Source organism: Lactuca saligna, chromosome 9 (genome assembly GCF_052625555.1).
Source record: "Lactuca saligna cultivar CGN05327 chromosome 9, ASM5262555v1, whole genome shotgun sequence".
Classification (NCBI taxonomy): Eukaryota; Viridiplantae; Streptophyta; class Magnoliopsida; order Asterales; family Asteraceae; genus Lactuca; species Lactuca saligna.
Genome location: NC_136425.1, coordinates 8,204,453 through 8,221,856, shown reverse-complemented (window position 1 = coordinate 8,221,856; position 17,404 = coordinate 8,204,453). Strand labels below are relative to the sequence as shown.

The 17,404-nt window shown below is 36.6% G+C and overlaps 1 protein-coding gene across 1 annotated transcript; it reads left to right on the top strand.

The window, feature by feature from the left end:
* The first annotated feature begins 12,974 nt into the window (after positions 1 to 12,974).
* UREF (urease accessory protein F) lies at positions 12,975 to 15,019 on the top strand. Its single transcript, XM_078972488.1, has 2 exons — positions 12,975 to 13,138; positions 14,165 to 15,019. Exon 2 carries the CDS (start codon positions 14,186 to 14,188, stop codon positions 14,915 to 14,917), a length of 732 nt encoding a protein of 243 aa, XP_078828614.1. The 5' UTR covers positions 12,975 to 13,138; positions 14,165 to 14,185; the 3' UTR covers positions 14,918 to 15,019.
* The last annotated feature ends 2,385 nt before the right edge of the window (positions 15,020 to 17,404 follow it).

Below are 17,404 nucleotides of genomic sequence, written 5' to 3'. Positions count from 1 at the left end.
GGAGAAAGAGATTAGGGTTTTGGTTTCTAAATTTAGAAGTTAAAATAAAAAGCAAGAGCACAAAACACTTCAAAATTGTTACTTCATATTAGTTTGCTTGATTTCTAGTGTTAGGCACTTCAGGTACAATTAAAAAAAAAAAAAAAAGAAGACAAACTCATATTTTGTGTTTTGTCGATGCTCAATATTGTCGGAGCAAAATACAATGTCCATATAGGTAAAGAAAATAGCATTTTGTTGTCTTAAGGTGTTAAAGAAAATCATTTCGATGGAGTACTTTTCGTTATCATTAAATTTAGAATTGAGTGTCTATAATTTCAATACTTTCACTTTGATAGTGACATCCGAATTGATTGAGTCAATGTCTTTTTTGAATGTAATTGAAGTATCGATATGTGTAAAAAAAATAGAAAAGTTAATGAAATGAGAATAAATATTGAAAAGACTTGGGAATTACAATCAATTTGTTGTTCACTTGAAAATGGAATTACAACTTCTATTTTCTATGTCCCTTCAGATTTTTAAAATAACATATATAATCTATAATAAGTTTACTTGATATATAAAGATGAACAACAAAATTTAAAAAAAAAAAATAAAAAAAATCAATTATATAAAAACTGAGAGCCAATAATCAGGAAATTATTAATTAACTGAGTAATGTGATTTCACTAAAAAGTCACCAAAATGACCATAAAGGTCAAAATAATCGATTTCACTAATTTTTTTTAACCTTATGTTAGGATTAATTAGATAAAGTACTTTTAAATGATGTAATGATAAAGAAGTTATTTGTTAGACAAAACAGAAAACAAAAAAGTAAATTAAAGACTAAAATACCCCTGAGATGATTTTCTGTCCAAGACAACCATGAAAATGTCACCCATCTGCCCATTTTGCCCTCCAGAAAAAACAAAAGTAAAAAAAAAAAAAACAAAAAACAAAAGTAGGATGCTATTATATGCAAAAAACAAATACAAAAAAATAACATAAAATCACCAAAATGACCAAAAAGGTAAAAATTATCGATTTGTTCAATTTATTTTATATTTATAGCTTCAATATCTTCAATTTCTTTTATTGACCAAAACTGAAAAAACAAAAAGAAAGCTCTCCTTTAGACCTTTGAGGGGGTAGTTTTATGACATTCGTTAAAAATGATATCTTACATTAAAATATTAACTTATTTGCAAAAATCAATAGAATGAAATTACAGAAAGATCGTCTATTCCAAAACTTTACCAACTTATTTGCAAAAATCAATGAGGGTTTGATTGGAATACCATTGAAATTTGAGGGTTATTTTCTGTACTTTAAATCGAATTTATATTTTTACACATTTCAATTAACTTGAATCATCCAAACAGTGGATACTTCGCCCAACGTTTTTTATTTCTTACTTGATGGGTCAAACGAACTATTTGAAAATTGAAAATTAACAACAAATATGTTTGAATTTTAAGAAAAATAAAAAAGATTAACTACACTTATTAGAAACATGCAAAAAAAAAGGTTATGTCAACGCCAAGAATTCCTAAACAACATTTAGGTAATGATTTAATAACATAAAATTTGACATCCAAAGTAAAAATAAAAGGACCAGAGTGGTATTTAGTGTTGGAACATTCAAAATTAAAGTTGTCACCAAAAAGGTAATATGTGCATCAAAACACACACATTCAAATACAAAAACAATATCAACATTCTTGATCATTAGCAATCATATTGATCATGAATTTCTTGTTGTTGGGTACACTTTTAGTAACAACCCAAGAACATCAAAACACAAATAACGAAAGTAAAAAAAGTCAATAAAAGACTAAAATACCCATGTGACCATTTTCTGTCCAACACAACCATGAAAATCACACTTCAAAGAGCATCAAAAAACATCAAAAACACAAATAACGAATAATGATTTCACAACAGATGTTTTTAGCAAACAGAACAACATTGGTATTAATATATTTTTACAAAAAGGTTATAAATTTTGAGTTATGAAGATGAACTCACCAGATTTTGAAATTCCTGATTTCTTGGGAGTCATTTAAATCTTTGTTAGGTGCTATTTGTGCACTTTTTTGCACACCTTTTAGTCCCATTTTATGCATATATTTAGCACAATTGTTCTTCCTTTTCCTTGCATTTTATCATATTCATTTTAGTCTCTAGAACAACCTTATTTGCACACTTTTATATCTTTTTCAGGTAAACCGGAGGTTGGAACGCGCTTTGGGAAGTGTCGGGAAGCATTGGTGGAGATTTCGGGACGATCCGACGAAGAACTAAAAAGTTGGAAAAATCAAGTTTGGAATTGGAGTTAGAGAGGTACACGGGGCGTGTTGAATTTACACTGAAAAGTGGGCACGGGGCGTGTTTGACCAAAATGGGAGCTGTTGACCATGCTGAACACGACCCGTGTCAGTTTAGCCTATTTTAACACGGGCCGTGTTCGACCCAGAAACCAACTTTTGGCAGTTTTTCCTATCTTTCATATTACGGGTTAAGGGTCATTTTTAGAGACACACAACATACCAGAGCACCATTGGAGGAGGATTTTCAAAGGTTTTTGCAAGGGTTTGATTAGCAATCATTTGGAAACATTATTTCTAGTATTTGTAAGTTGTAATTGCACTTTAATTCCATCTTTTATTCTTGTGGTCTTGTTCTAGCCATGTGTGGCTAGAACCCTAATTTCTCCAATTTCATGTTTTGACTTCTTGGTAGTGACTTCATTCATATGACATGATATTTGTTCTTAATTTCTATTTAATGAATTTGATTTTGCTTCAATCGAATCTTTGATTCTAATTATGATTCTTATTGGCCATTTGAATTAGGGTTAGATCATTCAAGTTATCTCTTTTACAAAATCCGTAATTGTTTTGTGAAATTGAACAAGTAACAAGCATTAAATTAATCTCTATTGAATGAATTTGGTGTAAATCTTATTCATACACTTTTACACTCCCGAGCTTATGAGGGGTATTGGGTGTTGTTGGGAACATTCACATAAAGCTTCATGCAATCTTATAATCTAATCCTAAGAGCTTGTTTAGATTAGGTTAATAAGGTTAGGGTTAATCAAAGAGCTTGTTTTGGTTAATTAATATGGTGAATGGGAAGTGTTAGAGCTTATTAGCACTTTCAAGTACTAACTTATATAGAATTGAATGAATATTGTGTCATCTTGGAGTCACATTGCTAAATTGTCATACATGGGGTTGGAGTCCTCACAAATTTTGAATTTAATTCACGCACTTAATTGATTGCTTATGTTTTTAATTATTTGTTTAATCATTACATTCTAAACCCCCCTCTCTTTTTACTATTGGTGACTATAGTACCTTGTGCAAATAGGTATAGACCAATTGTCCTGTGTCTCTGTGGATCGACCCTGCTTGCCTTGTACTACCTTTTAGTACAATATAGTGGGATGATTTTGGAGTATATCGTACCCCTTTATTTGTTGGGTTTGACACACCTAACAAATTGGCGCCGTTGCCGGGGACACGGTGTTACTAATTGTTTTATGCCAAGATCTTTTCGTACAGGTACGCCATTGCCAATTGACTCGGAGATAGAGAAGACTGCAAAGAAGCTAAGGAAGCAAGCCAAGCTTCGTAAGAAGCAACCGGGTTCCGGGACTTCTTCATCATCTACTCCCCCGGTCATCAACATTTGGGAGGACATACCCCTCTCAAGTGTATCCACATCAGAAACAGAAAGTCTCTCACTCTCATCACAACCATCCTCACCCAACAATACCACTTCACCTTCTTCACCTGTTCATAATATCCTAAACACTTCGCCTACAGAAACATCACCCACTTCTCAAGCCATGGCAGACATCCCTGGAGGAAATCCACCTCCAAACCCACCACCCGAACAAACCCTCCGCCAATGGTCAAGACAAGAGGTTACTCAACAACCTCTTTGTATCACGTATCCAGCTGCCACAAACCTTGAACTAAAATCCGGGCTTATTCACTTACTCCCAACTTTTAGAGGATTGGAGAACGAAGATCCTCACAAGTTCCTCACCGAGTTCCATGTAGTATGTGTGGGTATGAAACCACACAATGTCACGGAGGATCAGATTAAGCTTAGGGCATTCCCCTTTGCGGTGCAAGATGCAGCCAAAGACTGGCTTTATGACCTCCCACCGGGGACGGTAACTACTTGGGTAGATCTTGCAAGGTTGTTTTTGGATAAGTACTTTCCCGAGATGAAAACTTTCGCCCTACGGAGGGAAATCATTGGAATCAAGCAGCACAAGAGAGAAGCTTTTCACGCATATTGGGAAAGATTCAAGAAACTTTGTGCTCGTTGTCCAAAGCACGGGATCACTGAGTACCAGCTCCTTCAATATTTCATTGAAGGAATGACTCCAATGGAAAGAAGGCTTCTTAACGCCTCTAGTGGTGGATCTTTGCCCGATAAAACCCCAACTGAGATCCGAAATCTAATCAAGAACATGGCTGAAGATTCCAAACATTCAAGCCATGATGAAGAATGGTACACGGATGCACCCCGGGGTGTAAAAGAAGTACAAACTCCTCAGATTGAAGCTCAATTGTCCGAGCTCACGAAAGTAGTCATGATGTTAGCCAAAGAAAAAGGTGTGCAGTCCACACCCCGCCCGTGCGGTATTTGCACCCAAGTGGGGCATCCAACTGATATGTGCCCACAACTCCAAGAGGAAGATTATGAAGAAGCAAAAGTCATGGGAGGTTTTCTTGGGTCTAATCAAAGGGGATATGAGCAGCCACGGGGTGATCAAAGATGGAGTAACAATCAAGGTTGGGGAGGACATCAACAGACAAATAATCAACCAAGTCAACCACATCAATACCAGCAAAGACCACCTTTTCCACCACAAAACTTCCAGCCAAGGCAGCCACAACACCCTCCTCAACAATCGGGTTCATCAAGTATGTCCTTAGAGGACATAGTAAAGAGTTTGGCAACTAGTACACAAGCTTTCCAACAAGAGACAAAAGCAAGCATAACGAACTTAGAGAAACAAGTTTCACAACTTGCCACTTCTGTAAGCAAATTAGAATCTCAAGGAAAGTTACCTGCACAAATTGAAACAAACCCAAGGCACAATGTGTGTGCCATCACATTGAGAGGCGGAAAGAGCTATGATGGTCCAAAAGTGCCGGTTGATCAAAAGAAAGAAGAAATAGTGGTCAAAGAAGCAACCAAAGAAGAGAAGAAGGAAGAGAAAACAGTAAAAAAGAAGCCTTTCATCACTGAGTCTAAAGCCACACCTGCTCCATTTCCCGAAAGATTAAGGAGCACGAAGAAAGAACAGGAGGAGAGTGAGATCATGCAAATGTTCAAGAGAGTTCAAATCAACATTCCACTCTTCGAGGCCATCAAGCAGGTACCTAGATATGCAAGGTTCCTTAAGGATCTTTGTGTATCTAAAAAGAAATTAAAAGGAAATCAAGTGGTAACAGTTGGGGAGCATGTATCCGCGGTTTTGCAAAAGAGGATGCCCCCTAAGTGTAAGGATCCCGGTGTATTTACCATACCTTGCAAATTGGGGAATCTTCATGTACCTCGAGCCATGCTCGATCTAGGTGCATCCGTAAATGTCCTACCATATTCTCTCTTCAAATCAATTGGTGTAGGAACATTGATCAAAACCGGTGTGATCATCCAACTTGCCGACCGGTCTTTGGTACACCCAAAGGGTGTACTAGAGGATGTGTTAGTGCAAGTCGATGAATTTATCTTCCCGGCTGATTTTTATGTCTTAGATATGGGAGATGATGACTCTCCAAGTTCAAGTTCCATACTTTTGGGTAGACCTTTTCTTAAAACTTCTAAAAGAAAAATTGATGTCTACAATGGAACTTTAAGTATGGAATTTGACGGTGAAGTTATCAAATTCAATGTTCATGAAGAAAAAAAGGTTCCTTCTGATGTTCAATCTGTTAATTTTGTGAATATGATCCAACCATTGGCTGAAAAGAGCTTAAACTCGACTAACAATGATTTTGTGGAGTTAGTCTTGTCACAAAAATTAGACAGGTACAAAGCCGAAGAACTTGCAAAGGAGTGCGGTACAAACGAGGAGGTGCTGGAGATTTTGAAATTCAAGGATGATAAGCACGTGTGGATTGATGGAAGAGAAGTAGAGTCACCCACCACTAAAGCCAAATTCCTTCCACCGGTGGAACAAGCACAAGATTTGAGAGCAAAAACTCCACTGGGCCCTATAAAGCAAATACATGTCGAGAAGGAGAGCACTCAACCGGTCATCAACTCAAATAAATTATCAAAGAAGGAAGAGAGTGAGTTGATAACCATGCTGAACAAATACCAAAAAAGGATGGTGTGGACAATCTCTGATATAAAAGGGTTAAGTCCTTTTTGGTTTATGCGCAAAAAGAAAGCCAAAGGAAGGTTGAAGGTTCCGTTGAAGGAGGTGGCAAGAAGATTGATGTGTTGGAGAGGCCCAAATACTTAGAACGAAGCATTTGTGGGGGCAAAGTCGAGCCAACGACTTGAAACAAGGGCGGCTAACCGGGAGACAACCCGGGGGTATTTCTGTCTTTTACTTAAAAACAATTTCCATTTCTTTGAGTTTTTGGTTTTCAATGTTCCAAATGCATTCAATCATGATTTAAAATCACCAAACAGACCTAAGAATGCAAAAGTATTTCATATCTAAGAGAGGAAATTTTCAAGTTCAAAAAGTGAGGATTAGCATCCAGGGACCAACACGGGTCGTGTCCCTCTTAGCCTTAATGAAACACGGGCCGTGTTCATGCAAAAAAAGTCTCAAATTCTTACAGAGACCAACACAGGTCGTGTCCCATTTTGGCCTGCAAATGACACGGGTCGTGTTCGTCCAAAAAAGTCCCAAATTTTTCCAGAGAGCAACACGGGTCGTGTTGTTTTTGGCCTTGACCCAACACGGGTCGTGTTCGTACATAACGCAGCATAAACCCCCCCAACACGGGGCGTGCCAATTTAGCCTGGGGAGACACGGGTCGTGTTCGCGCAGCAGTTCAGACCCTTTTTAAAGAAAAAAATCGGGACTTGACCTCATTTATCCCCACTTTCACTTCCTAACAGCCCCTCTCTCCCAACAAAAACCTTAGGTCCGATTTTCATCAAATACCTTTCAATTTCTTCAAGATTTTGACTTTCATCTATAAAAAGGTTTGATTTTCATCATCTACACTTCATCTTCTCCATCTTAAACACCATTTTCTTGCATTTTAATGGTGGATTTGGGGGTTTTGACAAACCCTAGATTCGAAAATTCTCACTTGATTTTGGTGTTTTAGTGTCTCAATCTTGAAAGGGGCAAGCTTGGGGAGGTTAAAGAAGATCTTTTCCATCAAGAACAACACGATTCAACACACGATTCGGTAAATTCTTTCCAACTCCTAACCTTTGAATTTTGTGTTCTTGAGTCAAATACTTGAAAGTGTGGTCTATTTGGACTTGATTCTTAGTTGGAAATCTTTGAAAACCAAATTTCCCGCGAAATTTTGGTGGCCAAGTTCAAATTTGACTGGATCCGTCAACAGTTGACTTTTTGACATTTTGACCCGTTGACTTTTAATCTGTCCCAAACTTGAGTATGGAAGCTACATCTTCCAAAAGACCAAGACAAACCAAATCATCCGCCCGCCGTCGGAAGCCTAGATCTCCATCACCTCCATCCAGATCTCCTCACCTCCATCTAGGTCCCCAACACCCCCAGCCGACCCGTCTCATTTTGGTGTCGTATGTCTTGGCCCAGTTCAACAGGGCAAACTTGAGTCATTCCTTAAACGAGGTCATGCCATCCAAAAATTCGCGCATGTTCCAACTTTGAAAGAGTTGCATGTTTACAATCAAGTCAAAACCCTGTTTCGCAACATAGGGTGGCACGGCTTGTTGAGGGTCCATGAATTGAGATATAAAGTCCCAACTGCTGAGTTTCTATCCTCAGTTTATTTAGATCATGGGATCCTCTACTTCCGTCTAATGAATCAAGACTATGAGATCTCCTCGGATCCAATCAATGCCATTGTGGGGGCCCCAACGGAAAACACATTTGGCCCCACTGATCCAATCCAAGGATACTATGACATGACTTAGTGGACCCAGCTCACCCAATTACATCCATATGTCTCTAGCGCTGCTAAAGCCTCATCACTTATCCATCCTGTGATTAAGGTAGCTCACAGAATCATTGCTTCGCTCGTCACCCCTAGAGAGGAGCGAAGCACCATTCACGCACTGGAACTTAAAATCCTTTATGCAATGACCCATCCCGAGAATAACTTCATTCCTCATTATGTTCGGTTTCTGTGCCACAAGCTCATCCGCCTTAGCGCATCCCGATCAGGAAATATTGTTTGCGAGGGTATTGTCAGCATGCTCGCCAAGAGCGCCCACATCCGAGCCCCATACCCCGGTCCCCACCAGCCACTGCCGGGTGAGCCTTATCTCACCACCGCTATCCTTAAGTCCATGCGACTCTTCCGCTCGGCAGGCGATGGTACACACCACTGGACCGTGGGTCAAAATCATGATCCCAAGCTCCTCATCACACCAGAAAATAAAGGCATTCTTGATTTCCGAAATCCCATTCATATGACTGATTGGCAAATCATTCCATACATCTTCCCCCACTCTTATTCCACCGAGGTCGATGAGCAAAGCAAAGAAAACGAGGAAGAAGGTGATGATGATGAAGAAGAGGAGGAGCCTCACCATGCTTCTCCCACCGGTGGTGGCAGCTCATCCCATTTTGCTGCACCCCCGCCTTATCATCAACAATATATGGACGAATTCCAATCAATCCATACCCGCCTCAACACCTATCAGCTGGATATTACCAGCCTGACCCATAATTTTTCCACCTTCACCACCCAGTACGCTCGGGATCAAGAGCGTCAACGCAAACATGAGGAGGACTTCTGGGCTTGGACCCGAAACCCCAGCTACTATCCTCCTCCTCCACCTCCGTTTTAGGTTGTTCCACCCTCTCCAAGCATCGGGGACGATGCTTATCTTTAAGCTTGGGGAGGGGTAGACTTGTATTTTAGGTTCACTCATTCTCATACATGAGGTTCACTCATTCTCATACATGCATTTTCTTATTTTCAAATTTTCTTATTTTCAAATTTCATTAAAAAAAAAAAAAAGAAAAAAAAGTGTACGAGATGATGACACTCTTTACATACAATTGCTCCATGAAATGAAAAATACCGAAGCAACCGGATTGTTACCGGAAGCATAGAATCAGCTGTCATAACTAGGGGACCCAAATATCGTAATTCGAGACCCTTCCCTCAGATAATAAAAAAAATATTTTATATTGAAACGTTTTTTGGGCGGTAATAACAGCTTTAGGATGATTTGCTTTTGAATGTTTAAAAAGAATCTTTATCGGCAACTCTGAACCCACAGAACACGGACCTATTTGTTGACCTCATCCCCACCCTTACCCCTACTCCCACAAACACCCTCACACCTATACACACGCACACACACACCCATCCTTATCCTCACCCCTACCCCTACTCCCACAAACACCCCCACACCTATACACACGCACACACACACACACCCATCCCCATCCTCACCCCTACCCCTACTCCCACAAACACCCCCACACCTATACACACACACCCACCTCCACAAACACCCACACCCACAAACACACACATACAGATACACCCACATACCCAACACCATTACAACAATCACCAACCTACCATCACCACCACCTCCACAATTGCCCCCACCACCACCGCTTGTCATCACCACCACCGCCGCCGACCCGCTACCGCCACCACCCCACCCCTACCGTTACCGTTTTCTACAAATGAAAATCGATAGAAAAATACACATCTAAACACGTTTTCTAATTTTCTAAAACTGAAAATTAAAAATGAATAAGTTTTAGCTAAACACGTTTTCTAAATTTTTCAATAAAAACTGAAAACGGAAAACGAAAACTGAAAAGGGAAAACAAAAAACGGGAAATGAAAACTGTTTTTTCGTAACTAAACGCAACCTTAGTATTTCGATTTCCGTCGTCAACAATATTTCCGCCTCTAACCGTCAATAAACATATGTGCTCTTGTAATTGATTTTGATTTCTGTCCCATTTTTTATTTTGATTTTGCCCTCTTTCTACCTTTCTGACTCTATAAGATTAACATTTCCAAAGCCTTATTTTTTATTTTGATTTTTCTCTCTTTCTACATTTCTGACTCTATAAGATTGACATTTCCAAAGCCTTCTCAATCAAGAATTTAGGATTTCGATTTCTGGGCTTGACGTTTCTGATGCCTTCTTGATCAAGAACTTAGTATTTCGATTTCTGGGTGCAAAGGTCGATGACTCAATCAATAAAGGCCGTGTACCATATTAGTTCAAGGTCAGCAAACATATTTCACATTGGATTGGATGTGTATTTGCAGAAGCTACGACAAAGAAGAAAGATGAGGCAGAAATCAAAGGAACAAAATCCATGGAGGAAGGGGCATTCACTTAACAAAATGATTGTTAGGATCGCCTCGCCAAGTCAAATAAGAAATAGGTAGATATTTCATTATTTCTTTATTGTTGGTGGTGTGTGAGGGCATTTAAGATCCATCAAAAATAGTTAATAATATGATATCAGACCATGCAACTCTTGTCCTGGGAATGAAGATGACCAAAATGCCCTCAAAGCCTCACGTTCTCTTACAAAAATGTTGTAACGTTATCACATAAACTTTTCTAATTCCTTTGTCAATTCTAAACATGCAAAACTTCTCATATGAATATGATGAGAAGGCTAAAATAGTCATTTACTCTTATTGTATTGTCACTTAGAATTAGAATACACACTTAAGGGTCGTTTGATTTAGCTTCTAATTGGGTCCAAAGAGGGACCGGGTCCAAAAAAACATAATTTAGCATGTTTGATTTGAATTTTAGAGTGAAGGACTCAGTCTAAAATGTGGACTCGGTCCATCAAAATTGAGTGATTCGGTCCAAGCTTCAAATTAGAAGGACTGGGACAAAATGCCTTTAGTTCCACTTTTGCCCTACTAATCTAAAAGATGCCTTACAGAAAGAAAGAAAGCGACCTTGCTCCCCTGCTACCGGCGACCACCCTATGCTTGGAATCCGTCGTTTTCCTTTGACCTTGGAACCAGAGACCAACTTCTTCTGACTAGGTGTGCTTCAGACTTTTATGCTCTCGATTTCTACAAATTACCGATTAACTTCGTGTTTTTGCTGTGATATAAATTTATTGCTGTGATTTCCATTTAAAATTTTCCTATGATTTCTTTGGTTGCTGTTGTTGTGCTCTTTGAATTGATTAACTTCGAATTTTTACTGTGATATTGCAATTTGTTGCTGTGATTTCCATTTGAATTTTTCCTTTGATTTCTTTGGTTGCTGTGCTCTTTGAATCGATTAACTTCGAATTTTTGTTGTGATATTGCAATTTGTTGCTGTGATTTCCATTTGAATTTTTTCTCTGATTTTTTTGGTTGCTGTTGTTGTGCTCTTTGAATTGTTGCTTAATGATGGGAAGGATTTCAGAATCATCAATCCTCTTTTCTCATAGATATGTTATTTTCAAGGTTCAGTATTTAAGCACCTATATGAACCATTAAAAAGAAGTGATGTTTTCAAGACAAACATATGTGAACTACAAAGATTTTGATCTCGGAATGAATGATAAAAATGGTGATGAAAGCAGTTTTGGGAAGGCAGGTTATTAGAGAACAAAGTACTTCAAGGGTCTTATGATTTGAGATTTTCATTATAATTCACAGTGTATTCAGAAAATCCATTTTTTATAAATCTTGAAATTTGATTATAATTTTATAGTTTATACATTCATTTCTTGTTGGATAAAATTTCAATCACAATAATTTGTTCATTGACAAATATATTTTTTTATGTCTATAACTTTGCTTTGATCCATCGGTTCCTTATATTCTCTTTTTATCAAATGACGTTTAAGATGTTTAATTTTAAATAATGTATGTTTAATTTATATTTAATGTAAGATTTTGTATTTTTATAATTATTTTAACCAACACAAGAGACATCATAAGGGTAATATGGTCATTTTTTGTCATTCAATATAGTTTGTAAAAGAAATAATCAAACAACATAAACTTAATCAGATATGGATTGAATCAGAACTTCTAATCCAGTCAGCTTCTAACCCAATCAAATCTAACCCGGTTAACAATTATCAAACGACCCCTTAAACAACCCAAACCAGGAACCCTAAATAAAAAAAGGGAGAATTTCATATATGCCCTTCTTAAACACCAAAATATCATATTTACCCAACTTAATTTCTAAATATCATATTTACCCTTCATAAAATTTCTAAATATCATATTTACCCTTCATAAAATTTGAAAATATCATATATGTCCTTTTTAAACATCAAAATATTATATATGTCCTTCTTAAATATCAAAATATCGTATATGCACTTTTTAAATATCAAAATATCAATATTAATATCTAAAATATCCTCCATCTAGAACATAATAACAATCAACAACAACAAAAACTAAACAATCAAAATATACATTTCATAGAAAGGGTTAAAGATGAATCTTTTTGTCTGTCAAGAGATCGACATTCCAACAATTTAGAAGTTCAGATTCCATTATCATAGACGTCAGGATAATATGGTTAAATTTCATAATTATTATAATAGTTCTAAGGTATAAAAAATCATTATAAAATATTAAAAACATTATAAAAAAGGATTTGGTAAATATGATATTTTGAAGGTTTATGAAAGGTAAATATAATATTGATAAATTAAATTGGGTAAATATGATATTTTAAAGTTTAATAAGGACATATATGAAATTCTGCCATAAAAAAAATTGCATTCATTCCGTGTCAGCTAAATTAGCGACAGCTATTTTATCGTTCCTTTTGCGTAATCCACCTTTGATTACAGGTCCTAGTTTTCATAAAAAACTAAAAAAAATTTCACAACCAAACAAAACACTTATAATTTCCATTCACTCTTGTCCTCTTCCACCCGTCACGCCGCCTCTGTTCCCTGAACTTTTTAATCGGCTTTCCTTCTCGCCGGCATCCCGCCATCGTTCACTGCAGTCGCCAGAGGATTCCGGTAAGGCCAATCCTTCTCCGTTCAAACAATTTCCAAGTCTTTATCTCTCTCCATCCTTTCTGTATGTTGTTTTGTCTTTTAACTGCTGTTTTGAGAATTTAAATCTGATTACCTAGAAGTTAGACATTTTAAGGATATATGGATCTAATCATTACTGTTTGATTGAATGCGTAATTTGTTTGTCTGATTGATTCACATTGATGTAGCCGGGAATTAGTTTTTTTTTTTTTTTTTTTTGGAATTATGATTGACTAATTTGGGCAAGAAGCGGAGAAAACCAACAAATGGCACGGAAAAAACACCAAACATGTTGGTAATTCCCCTTTAACTTTAGCTAGTCAGTGAATTAAGCATAGATCAACCAATCTCTCTGAACCTCGGTTCATCAGTCAGTTTCTGACTCTTGGCTTAGATGGAATTTTCTTTATTGTGTGTGTTCTTTTAATCAAATATGTGTTTATGGGTTCTTATTTGCCAAATGATTCCTATCTAATGTTTTAAGAAGAAGATTTACCAGTAGAATAGAACTCTAACTTTGTAATGTAGGTTTGAGTTCTTTCTAATTTATACTCCATGATGCATTGTTTTGTCATTTGTGCTAAATGCAAGAAATAGCAACGAGCTTTCATATATTTGTTTATGGTAACACCATACTTTCATCTAAAGTCTATTCCAACATTGTACTTTTAATTTTATTCTCTTATTAAGATATTGTCATTTTAAAATGTCCCAATTCTAGCATTGTACTTTTAATATATATATATATATATATATATATATATATATATATATATATATATATATATATATATATATATATTTCTCACAAATACATTTTACTTTAAAAGATCTATCCATTTCTAATGGTGAAAATTTTCTTTGTATTTGGATCACTTTGCAATATCCCTGTAGTTTTTTCACCTAAGTAGGAACAAATGAAAGTATGACGCTATAATAAACAAATTAATGAAAGTACATTGCTATATCTTGCATTTAACGCACTATTTTTCAACATCATTTATCCAGACTCTCGATTTATATATCGTGATGAACGATAATAAAGTAGACAGAAATGATGGGACCACTCGACCTCCATCAGATCCTCTTCTCCAATGGAGCAAATGGCAGTTACTCGATTCCATTCTCCCGACTGGAGGATTCGCCCATTCCTTTGGTCTCGAGGCCGGAATGCAATCACGCATAGTCTCCCACCCCGAAGACCTCCAAACACACGTAATCCACGTCCTCGAGAACACCGCAAGTCTCCTCCTTCCTTTCGTCTACTCCGCCACAATATCGCCAGATGTTGACACGTGGCAACATCTCGACGCCATTTTAGACGCAACACTAACAAACGAAGTGAGCCGAAAGGCATCGGTTTCACAGGGGTCAGCATTGATGAGGGTATCGGCTTCGGTTTTCACTGAGATTCCGGCTCTGAAGATGATGAGAAACGTGGGGTTAAGCAGTCGGAATGTGTGGTTCCACCATGCCCCGGTTTTTGGGGTGGTTTGTGGGTTGATTGGGTTGGATGGGGAAACGGCTCAGAGGGCGTATTTGTTTGTGACGATGAGAGATGTTATATCGGCGGCAACCAGGCTGAACCTGGTGGGGCCGCTTGGTGCCGCCGTGTTGCAACACCAGGTCGCGGTGGTTGCCGAGGAAGTTTTGATGAAGTGGAAGAACCGGGAAGTGGATGAAGCGTGTCAAACGAGTCCGTTGCTTGATACAGTGCAGGGGTGCCACAGCTACCTGTTTTCAAGGCTGTTCTGTTCATGACTTGTAAGACAATAATTGTAAACGTTTGCCTTTGTTTTGTGGTCAAATATATGTTTAACACCTTTTATGAATGAAATATGATTATGACTTACATTTTCTAAATATATGTTGTTTTTCAAAAACATGTTTTAGAAGCATATTTAAAGTACATTTTTTTATTAATTAAACAATTGTTTTGAGTGTGGTATTGTCCAAAAATATTTTTTGATTTTGGTGCAAATTGATGTTTTTTTTTTTTTTTTGTTAGATTACATTTTGTCACTAACTAAATAGAGAAACTAGGAAATAGCCTAACGATCAACATCGATAGCACGAACACCATATGGGCTATGAAGAAGTTGGAAAATATGTTAAACAAATGATTCATTCGAATAAGCAGGGTTGAGTCCACATAGAGCAGAGTGGTTATCGTTTGTGGATCAAGTATTTTGTAAAAGAACAACAAAGAATAAAAGATTACTTGTTGAAAACCTCTCTGAGTTTGAGAATATAATGCAAACAAAAGGATGAATAAGGAAAAATTATTTATCGGTATTTCTTATTTTTTAGATGACCGAATGTTTATTCATAGTTAAACAACCATATTGCTACTATTGAACAATATCCTAGGTCCAATATGAGAAACAAAACTAATGATACAAATTGGATTCAGTTTTGAAATGAGATTTGGCTACATGTACTGTAATGACATATCTGTGAAGAGGATACAGGAAGCACACACATATAATTTTTACTTTTAAAAAAAGAAGGGTTTAATTAAAAGGGATAGAGTGGTAAAAAGGGGGTATGTCGATCACTCCCTCACATGGTATATTAAGATGTGTTTGTATGTATTACGTGAAAAAGAAACACTACTACTGTATAGCTGTTTGGATTAAGTGGTCTCTAGATTAAGTTCATTAAGTAAAAAACCAAATGTCATGATATGATATGATGATAAGTCATTATAATAATACGTGAATGCACTTGAAAATTAAAAGCTTAATGCATAAGAGTTCAAAAGCAAAACCAAATGTCATGATTTGATATGATATGATGATAAGTGACTGTTTTCCTAGTTCTGAGCAGCAATTGATGTAATACCTGGCCCTGAATTATGCACATATATATATATATATATATATATATATATATATATATATATATATATATATATATATATATATATATATATATATATATATATATATATATTTATTTATTTATTTATTTATGTAGGGTATTATTCCAGTCCAACTTTCTAAACTCAATATCTACAAATGGAAGGAATATTTGTCAGGGACATGACCACAAGTGTCTGATATATATTATTACAAGAGGTTCTGTGTAATCTGTGTTTGTGTGTATTCTTCTGCTGTGTCATGTGCCCATTTCAAAACTCTTTTTTCAAATTTAGATAATAACTCATTCTATTATTGGAAACAAAGAAGCTACTAACTCTTGCCTACTAATGAAAATAGAACCAAACATACGACACGGGGCCCACTTGCGAGGAAACGTTTACGTCTGTTTGTGTGTCGACATTGGATGTGAGATTTCATCCTATGTGGCTTAGCCATTCGAGTCGGGCAACCACTATATATACATCTGTATTCTTTCCCCATACGAACAATTATATTTATACGTGTCGTGATAAATTTCAAATGAATCATAATGCTGTTTCAAGACGAAATACGTTACACGTAAACGCGCTTGCTAGTGTCCGTGTATATTTTTCAATAACGATGAAAGTTATTATACAATCAATTTTGGTCTTTTTTTTTTTTTTTCTTTGAAACCATGATGGAAAAATATAATACAGTCAATAATAGTATATTCCCATGAGACGTATGGTCCCAGCCCACTAGATCTTGAGGGGCTGCTACTTAATAGTAGTACTCACTGATTAATATCCGTTTGTAAAATAACAGGCTGGCCCAATAACATCTAAAGTAACCTAAACTCTACTCGTAAGGTTTTTACTAGGGATAATTACAAAAATGACCAATTCCTTTTTGGTACTTCACACAAAAATGACTGAATCTGTAAAGCATGGTTGTCAGTGTTTCTGTTTGTTTTGGAAGTGGTTAAATATCTTTTATCTTTTTTCAAGTTTGCGGAAGAAGACGTGCACTTGCGAAACGTCTACCCGCCAGAAGGAAAAAGTGCTCAAAAAGTACTTTTATAGAAAAACAAACGAGGCCTCAATCTTGATCTTAAGATATTAAGATTTTATAAGCGAAAAATGATCCCAATCATACTAGAATGATACTAGGATTGATTATGAAGAAGGATAGACATTGAAATCTTATCTTACCCCAATCTTATCCCACCTCTTTACTCTTTATTCTATAGTCAAATTTTTAGTCTTCTAAACCCTAGGAAATTCGTCATTTTGCTAAGAAATCACATATACATGGCCTAAAAGTATTCATTGAACCTAAAAATATTCATTGAACCCGATCATACTAGGATCGATTATGAAGAAGGGTTGACACTGGAATCTTA

Coding starts and splice junctions, on each gene's coding strand:
- UREF (XM_078972488.1), top strand. CDS start 14,186: ATGAACGATAATAAAGTAGACAGAAATGATGGGACCACTCGACCTCCA.